This window comes from Microchirus variegatus (genome assembly GCF_963457635.1).
Source record: "Microchirus variegatus genome assembly, chromosome: 7".
In the NCBI taxonomy this organism is placed as follows: domain Eukaryota; kingdom Metazoa; phylum Chordata; class Actinopteri; order Pleuronectiformes; family Soleidae; genus Microchirus; species Microchirus variegatus.
Window position 1 is genome coordinate 1,095,357 of NC_139808.1, and position 9,790 is coordinate 1,105,146.

Sequence of the window (9,790 nt, forward strand, 5' to 3'; positions counted from 1 at the left end):
GAGACAAACCTTAGTTTCTCTTGAAAGCTTTTGACTACACTCTTAGAAATACAAGTGGAGGGTTCCACCAAGAACCATTTAAAACCCTTTATTCAGGAAAGGGGTTTTAAAGGGTACTATGGGTAAAAATGGTTCTTACTGGAACCATTAGTGTTACCCTAGTGAACCCTTGAAAAACCCTTTCTTTGGGGAAAGGGTTTTCCAGAAGCAAATGGTTCCAGGTAGAACCTCAGGCCTTGTAGAAGAACACTTTTGGAACCCTTATTTCTAAGAGTGTATGTAACTATGTAAATCTGCTGTTTCATGTCTCTAAAAACAAACAAAAATACCCTTTTTTTTTTTTTACAGCCAGACGAATGAAAAACAACTCAGTGCCAACTCTTTTTCATGCATGCATTTATTTATCTATGTTACTTTTATATATATATACAGTGTTTACAACTCAACATGTGACAAAAATAGAATTCACCTTGTATATAGTTGCTCCTTTCTTTAAAATTCAGTACAAAATATGCTCCCATTGATGTATGGAAAAAAAAAAAAAAGCAACAAAAAAAAGTAGTGGGATTTGTATATGTTTGTATTTAGTGGTGCCAAAAAGCTTAAAGATTGCGGGGATGAGCATCCATATACAGGTGTTGACAGAATTTTTGCATTGATTTTGAATACATATTGATTTTCAACATCCTTAAAAAAAAAAGATGGAGTTTGTTTGTGTGTTTGTTCCTGGAGCCGTTCACAGTGTAGTTCAGGCACCTTCTTATTCCAGACTGTAGAGGGAGTAGAAAGTAAAACATCCCGGGCCATGAAAAAGTCTCATGATGCTGTGGAGACAGAAGACACTTCTGTTTTGCTGGCAGAAACTGAGGTCTCATCCTGAACCATGCCGCCCATTCCAATAGCTCCCAGCATGCAGTTACGGAACTGAAAAGGAGCAACAAGAAAGAAAACAATGATTGAATGTTGCGTTTTTACGTTTTAAAAAGTAAAGATAGGAGCCTTGTTTATTGTAACCAACCTGTTTGTTGAACAGCACATAGATGACGGGGTTGTACAGAGCTGAGCTCTTTGCAAAGAAGGCAGGGATGGATGCGGTCAGGGCAGTGAAAGACGCTCCCTTGTTCATGAAGATCCAGCCGGCGAACGTTGCGTATGGCGTCCAAGCGACCAGGAAGCCGAGAACCATCAGGACGCACATGCGCGTCACTTCCTTCTCAGCCTTCTGAGTGGACTCTGACTCCTGCTGCTGAGCGGCTGCCTGTGAAGCGTTCAAAGAAACCGTCAGAATTCACGAAACGGACGTGGAAAAAACGTCGACAACGCGTCGATTTAAAATCTCACGTACGGCTTTGACGGTCAACACGAGACTGCCGTAGGTGAAGAAAATGAGGAAGACGGGAAGGAAGAAGTGGACGACAAACATGTAGATGACGTAGGACTCGTTGTTGAAGCCTGGAGCCAGAGTGTAGTAGTCGGGTCCGCAGGAGCACTGCATGCCCTCGGGGATGTATCTGTGTTCAGTCAAAGAAGAGCCTAAATTAACTCAACTAACCTCATACACACACCTGTAAGTGAAAAAAAGTGATGCCATTTTACCTGGACCAGCCAAAGAGTGGGGGTCCGGCGCATGCGAAAGCCATGATCCAGGTGAAGACGACTCCAGCTCCTGCGTGGGTACCAGAGAACTTGAAGCTGCCCATGGGTTTGCAGACGACGATGTATCGCTCCACAGCCAGGACGACCAGAGACCAGAGGGCGACTTCACCTGTGGGAAGAAAATATTCATTTATACTTGGCAAGTGAGGTGGGGAAGCATGTCATCATGTCTCGTATACGTTGATTTTCTCACCTCCAAGTGTGGCCATGAATCCCTCGACAGCGCAGGCAGTGGCTCCGAGAACAAAGTAGCCGTTGAAAGCAGAGGTGATGGTGATGGTGAATCCGAAGCAGCACATGATGAGTCCAGCCACGGCCAGGTTGACCAGGATGTAGTTGAGAGGCTGGCGGAGTTTCTTGTTCTGGGCCGTGACGAGCAACGTCAGTCCGTTGATGGGGGTTCCGGTGCAGATCAGGAAGAACATGTAGAAAGCTAGTAATTTGTACATCATGGGGTCGACCATGTAATACTGAGGATATTCAAAAGGACTCCTAACAATCCCACTCCTGTTGGACATGGGGATGTAGAAGTTCTTGCCCTCGGTGCCATTGGGCTCGATTCCTCCTTCCCATACCATCTTGACTTGCCTTGGTGTTCTACTGAGCTTCCTGACTTGCAAAACCTAGCGACTGATGGACACGGAGAGTGGGAGTCGAGCAGAGTGATTTTTATACCTCCCCGCTAACCCCGTCTTCAAATTGCTGAAATGGGATTACGGGATTGTGAGGTAGTACAGAAGGTAAAAGAGGCCGATAATTAATCTCAACATCCTGGCTTGAAAGGCCAGGGCACAAAGTGATTTGCTCCACTTAACAGATGAATTGGCTTAATCCTAATTCAAGATTAATAATGTATACATATATGTTTTATCAACTGTATTTTTAATGATTCAAATGTGGGATAACCATGGCGTTGTTTTGAGTCTACGTACATTTATCATCAGTTTAGTGACGCATGGATCGATGTCTTTTGTTTCTCATATGGACAAATCAGATAAAAGCAACAGTCACCGAAGGTAAAACATTTCAAAAATCCGATACTTCGCTGTTTTCTGTCTATGCTAATTTCAGTAAATCTTTTAGGGAGCGTTTGATTAGTTATAGTTTTCGTACGTTCAGTTCAGACCAGCAAATACACTTCGACCACCAGCATCTGACTCCATTTGAAAGATTTTCTGTTTGTGCTTATCCTGACTGGATTAACCTCGGTGCCTCGTCTGCAGTGACCTAGCAAACGCTTACACTTATGGGCCACAAAGGAAGCTTCTGCTCAGGTCTCTACTTGTTACCTTGGTTTTGCTCAATAAATGAAGTTTTTTACATTAAGGTGTTGTTCATTTATGGCGTTTGCTTGTTTGATGGTTAATGTTATATCATATTTGGACTTGCTCGATGCATCAAATGTATTTTTTTTGTGAAATGTAAATGTTTTCTCTGTTTTTAAATATAATTTCTTTTGCGTTCACAGTTGCTTGTCCTTGCCCATTGCCCTTCTAACCTTTACACACAGAGAGAATCCCAGGTGGCACACAATTTATCTGCCTTAGCACCTGACAAATTAAATTAAGCGGAGGACTTACGGCGCCTTAAGGTCATTAACAAATTGTTCCCGCTTACCTCAACCTGTTGTGAACTTGAAATCTAATTTTCTTAATTTAAGATAGTCACCTTTTCGAAAATAAGGCAATTAAGGGGTTGTTGTGCACGTCCGCGAAAAAGCTCCAGTGTCCATCCACTTACGGAGGATCCAAACAGTATCGGAGAACATTCTCACGTCCAGCAGGACTTTGAGAGCGAAGTCTCGATAGCACATAGTTATTTGTTCGATTTTTTTTTGATCAAACGTCTACTATTTGCTTCGATCTGATCCGTTTATTGTTCCTGGACTAAGATCAACCTCTGGACTCCATCCTGGTTCCACTGTGGTTGGACTGATGCTGGATCAGCTTGGGCTTCATGATCACCAACAACACCAACTAAATAGCGGGTGTTGTCCAGCGATTCATGGCCATGCCTGAAGGTAAAGTGCAAATGGGTGGATTAGAGATGTGCACCCAAAGTTTCTTAGGATTTTGAAATAATCTCTGGTGTCTACCAAATTACCGATAATATATAATTAATATATTTGATTGCCTATGTTGGATATGGCTTGTAAGGCTGGTGCCATGTACAGATGATAATGAAAAAGACACTGAATGTTTCATGTAACAAGTGAAAGTTAAACCTTAAAGCTTTAACCCTTAGAACACAGAGCATTTTCGCTGCTTTTGTCCATTACTATGTTTAAACGTACAGTTTATACAGAGGTTATAAGAATGTGCAATATAGAGTGTCTTTTCAGCACAACCTAGGTAATGTGACGAAAAAGAAAAAAATCACTACTATATAAACACACCTGAGCAAAACAGTACTCAAAATTTTTAAAATTGGATTGATTTTGAGAAATTTGGAAATACGTCACAGTTCAAAGTTCACTTGGCTCTTTTTTGTGAACCAAAAGAAAAGAAAAACACGTCTAATTTTGTCACTTCTGCACAATTATTGCTACTTTATTCACAGGATGTCCATATACAGATTTGTGTATTATTCCCACTGCAAATTACCACGAGTGCACCTGTGTGAGCACTAAGGGTTAAAGATGCGATGGGTAACAGTTTAGGAAGGAAATACTGGCAGGAATGGAAACACCTGCCATAACTATATGTAAGATAGAAATATAGTGTTTGGTTTTCCTAGTGTTACAATAAGCCTGTTGTAGTGAATTGAAATGTTTTTCATTTTTAAAAATCTGAAAAATCTACATATGCTACTTATCATTAAAGATACAGCAGTAAGATAGTGGTAACATCACAAGACACTTGCTTGTAAATATGTAATGATTTTGATGTTCAGAACTTTTACTAGTAACAGAAATATTTACTTTCTATTCTGTTATGCTAATATAATAGAATACTCTGTGAATAGAACTAATTTTACAGCTTTGTTGTGCTTGACAGTAACATCCAAATGAATTGACTGCAGATAAGACCTCTGTCTTAACTCACAATAAAGTCATTTCCTCAGATCCGAAATGTTCTTTCTGTGCGTTTTTTGTGTTATCGTGTTATTTGGTTTAAGGTTTGGACAAAAAAACAACAGAAGACATATTTTTCCTTCTGTTCCTGTAACTAATAACTTGTGTTTTGTAGGTTAGGTGTGTGTGTGTGTGTGTGTGCGAGAGTGTGTGTAGAACATAATAAAGCACAGTCAAAAGTGCCGTGGATGACACAGACTGTCAAACACAAGATTAACCATCACATGACGTGTGTTTGTAATACCGTGGGATTAACCGTCTGTGATTTATGAGTGTTTGTGTTTGTGGTGGGAACCTTTAATTACTAACATACTTAGTACAACATCCTGTACGTGAATATTTGTACAATGTATACAATATATACAATATGGTATTATCATGATGGCGCCTCCCGTGTGGTCGCCTGTTGCAGCAGCTCTCGCTATTTTCTAGCCTTTTTCTCTTAAAACTATGTTTTTTTCTACTTTTTTCAACTTCTTTTAAGTGTGTCTTTTTGTTTAAGCACTGTCACCATGGGCACCAAGTACACCATGCTTGTTGTGGCCCTGTTGGTGAGTTTTTTACACTTTTCGACCGTGTCGGGGGATCCCGTGTGGAGTCACGGCTCCATTGTTTACAGTAGGGATCAGCTGTTAGCGCTGCGCTGCACAGCTGTGCTGCCGGAGGAGCGACCCGATATTCCCCGTGGGCTCAGGAGGAGAAAACGGGGGTGTCGCGCTGGAGTCCAACGTCGTGCTGGAAGGAGACGTTACAGACCTGTTCTCCCGTCCATTATTATGGGAAATGTAAGATCTCTCTCTAATAAAATGGACGAGTTAGCGGCGCTGACCCGGCACGAGAGGGATTACCGGCACTGCAGCATCATGCTGTTCACCGAGACGTGGCTCACCGCTGCTGCCCCGGACACGGACACCGCGCTGGACGGATTCCAGCTGATTCGCGCCGACAGGACGAAAGAGAGTGGAAAGAGGAAAGGAGGAGGACTGGCAGTGTTTGTGAATGATAGATGGTGTAACTCTGGGCACATCACTATTAAAGAGCAACACTGCTGCAAGGACTTGGAACTGTTAGCCGTTAGCATGAGACCGAACTATCTGCCGCGGGAATTCTCGCATGTTATCGCGATAGCTGCGTACGTTCCCCCCTCTGCTAACGCTAATGCAGCCTGTGACGTCCTGCACTCAGTGGTGAGCAGGCTGCAGACACAGCATCCACAGGCTCTCCTCCTGATCTCTGGGGATTTTAATCATGCCTCTCCTTCCACCTCTCTGCCCACACTCACTCAGTATGTCACCTGCCACACCAGAGACAATAAAATACTGGACCTTTTCTATGCCAACACCAAGGAGGCATATAAATCAACCCCTCTCCCCCCCCTCGGAAGATCTGATCACAACCTGGTTCATCTCCTGCCTGTGTACAAACCTCTTGTACACAGGCAGCCAGCTGTGACCCGCACAGTGAAAGTATGGTCTGAGGAGACCGATGAGGCTCTGATGGACTGTTTTGAGTCTACTGTGTGGGACGAACTTTGTGAGGGACATGGGGAGGACATCGACAGTCTCACAAACACAATTACGGACTACATAAACTTCTGTGTTGAGAGCACTGTACCCACCAGGACAGTACGATGTTTCTCTAACAACAAACCCTGGATTAACCCTGACATAAAGGCTCTCCTTAAGGAGAAAAAGAGAGTTTTTAGGTCAGGAAACAAGGAGGAGCTGAAGACTGTTCAGAGGGAGCTGAGGAGAAAGATCAGGGAGGGGAAGGACAGCTACAGGAAGAAGATGGAGGAGCAGCTGCAGCAGAGAGATGTCAGTGGAGTCTGGAGAGGCCTGAAAACCATCTCCGGCCAAAACAAGCTGGACTCCCAGACTGTAGGGGACCAGAGGTGGGCTAACGACTTGAACTTATTCTTCAATAGGTTTGATCAGGCCCCCACTTCTCCCCCGACAGCCCTGCTGGAACCTCTTTCATCTGGATCACCAGTAAACTGCCCGACCTCCACCCCCCTCCCTTCATCCCCAAGCTCGTTCAACATCACACAACCCCCCTGCTCCAATCTGTCCTTCACACCTAACCAGGTGAGAAAAGAGCTCAAAAAGATCAAGGCGAAGAAGGCTGCAGGTCCTGATGGCATCAGCTCCAGGCTCCTCAAATCCTGTGCAGTTCAGCTGTGTGGGATAATGGGGACCATCTTCAACATGAGCCTGAAACTGGGGAGAGTACCACACTTATGGAAGACGTCCTGTGTGGTACCAGTGCCAAAAACACCGCACCCCAAAGACTTTAACAGTTACAGGCCGGTGGCACTAACATCCCACCTGATGAAGATCCTGGAGCGTCTGGTGCTGTCTCATCTGCGCCCTGTGGTGAGACCAGCGATGGACCCACTGCAGTTCGCCTACCAGCCCAGCATCGGGGTGGATGACGCTGTCATCTACCTGCAGGACAGAGCTCTTTCTCACCTGGAGAAGTCGGGGAGCACTGTGAGGATCATGTTTTTTGATTTCTCCAGTGCTTTCAACACCATCCAGCCAGCATTTCTGAAGGACAAGCTGGAGCATGCAGGAGTTGATCCTCACCTCACATCCTGGATTGTGGATTATTTGACTGATCGACCCCAGTATGCGAGGACTCGGGATTGTGTGTCGGACATGGCTGTCTGCAGTACAGGGGCCCCACAGGGAACAGTTCTGGCTCCGTTCCTCTTCACCCTGTACACTGCAGACTTCTCCTACAGCTCCCCCTCCTGTCACCTGCAGAAGTTCTCTGACGACTCTGCCATTGTCGGCCTCATCACAGACGATGACGACAGAGAGTACAGAGAACTTGTTCAGGATTTTGTGGACTGGTCCCTGCGGAACCGCCTCCAGCTCAACGCGGGGAAGACTAAGGAGCTGGTGGTGGATTTCCGCAGAAGACGACACTCTCCTCCATTGCCGGTGTGCATCCAGGAAAAGGACATAGAGATGGTGACATCTTACAAATACCTGGGTGTTCACCTTAACAATAAACTGGACTGGTCTGATCATGCTGCTGCGCTCTACAGGAAGGGTCAGAGCAGACTCTACCTGTTGAGGAAACTAAGGTCTTTTGGAGTTCAGGGAGAACTCCTGAAGACCTTCTACGACTCAGTAGTGGCATCAGCCATTTTTTACGCAGTGGTCTGCTGGGGCAGTGGCATCACAGCCGCAGACAGGAAGAGGCTGGACAGGCTGATTAAGAAAGCCAGCTCTGTCCTTGGATGTCCCCTGGAACCAGTGGAGGTGGTGGGAGAGAGGAGAATGGCTACCAAGCTATCATCTCTGATGGACAACCTCTCCCACCCCCTGCAGAACACCATCGCAGCACTGGGCAGCTCCTTCAGTCACAGACTAAAACATCCAAAATGTCTGAAGGAGCGTTATCGCAGGTCGTTCCTCCCTGCAGCTGTTAGACTGTACAACAAGTACTGCTCTAAGTAGACCCCACACACACACACACACACACACACACACTCCACTCTCCATGTGCAATATACTGTTAACTCTCATTGGTGTAATATACTGTATATATTTTTTCATAATGTAAATTTTTTTTTGAAGTGCAATATATTGTCATTTTTCATACTGTCAAATTTTTTATACTGTAGTTTTCTCATCAGTGCAATATCCTTATCCTTATTTAATATCCTTATTTAATAGCTCAGCCTTGTTTCCTTACACTATAAATACCATGTGCATACTGTGTATATTCTGCAGACCGGTTGTAATGTACATTCTATTTTTAAACCTATTTTTATAGTCAGTGTTAATATCTTTATATATTGTACTTTATATATTCTATTTCTTTTTGGTAATGCATGTTTATTATTTATTATCCTTATCCTTACTGTCTCGCTGCTGTAACACTGTAAATTTCCCCACTGCGGGACGAATAAAGGACTTCTTATCTTATCTTATATTTTAAAAAGTGATGGACGTTTACTGTTTAACCCTTAAACAAAATATTATTTAACATTTAATTAAACAGAAAAAAATATCAGTTTGAGTAATGAATATTGTCAAATTATGACTATTATAGTATATCCCAACGACAGTTAAAATAAACAAATACATATAGTCAGTGATGCAGTACGCTATACATTTAATAAGTGTAACATTTTACTTAGTAAGTAAAATTATTACGAGTAAATTATCACTGTGGCGTTGCTAAAAATAAATTGTAATTGTGGACATCGCAACAAATAAATGAAGAGGTAGTGTTAGGGTTGAAGTGTTTCAAAAATGACACTGCAAGACAGAAATGTGTGCATTTAAATTTAAATGACTTTCCTGAGCTACAGTGAATTCGCCTTTTCACAAATCCTAATTAATTTGTAATAGAAATGTTAAATCTACAGTATAATAATAATAAAGTAGAAGTAGTACAATATTTGAGATTTGAGCTATTTGATAGAGCATTGAAGAGGTTTGATATCAATCCATACGCCATGGAGTGCAGTACGGGACAATTCAGTGCTACAACCAAGTAAAAGTCAAAACTGGCCTCAGTTCAACTTCTTCTTGGATGACGATCACTTTCATTACTCGATACTTTTTCTACACAAACATGAACGGCAAAGGTTTAACCGCCAGGTGAGTCAGTGACTATTTCCCCTGCACCTCATTATCCGCTGAGTCTAATCCTGCAAGTGACACTAAAGACAAACACTCACTCTCTCACTCTCTCGCTGCAATTCACCCCAACATGGGTCACCATGGTCCCCAAGAGCCTGAACGTGAAACAAGAACATCACAGAGATCCTCATCAGCCATCTGTCTGTCACCAAGCACAAAGCAGTCTGTGGGGTCAGTGTTAGTGCACATGAGAACGCTTCTTAGCGGGATATAACTGTGAGCTGAGCAAAGCCTCTGCTGTACCCCCCCCCCCCCCCCCCCCCCACTTTCAGGCTATTATCACATGCATCTGTCCACATATTTATGGTTTAAAGGCTATATTATTCATTATTACTTGAAAAATAAAAGGGTAGTATAGAACCATTCCTGGAGTTAAAATATTTTATTAAACACAAAC

At 43.3% G+C, this 9,790-nt stretch overlaps 1 protein-coding gene across 1 annotated transcript; it reads right to left on the reverse strand.

The window, feature by feature from the left end:
- Window positions 1-816: 816 nt before the first annotated feature.
- Window positions 817-2,234, reverse strand: LOC310929544 (green-sensitive opsin-like; the record flags this gene model as incomplete). Its single annotated transcript, XM_083892334.1, has 5 exons — window positions 817-924; window positions 1,019-1,258; window positions 1,346-1,511; window positions 1,597-1,765; window positions 1,850-2,234. The coding sequence occupies 5 exons, from the start codon at window positions 2,232-2,234 to the stop codon at window positions 817-819; spliced, it is 1,068 nt and encodes a 355-aa protein (XP_083748460.1).
- Between the last annotated feature and the right edge of the window lie 7,556 nt (window positions 2,235-9,790).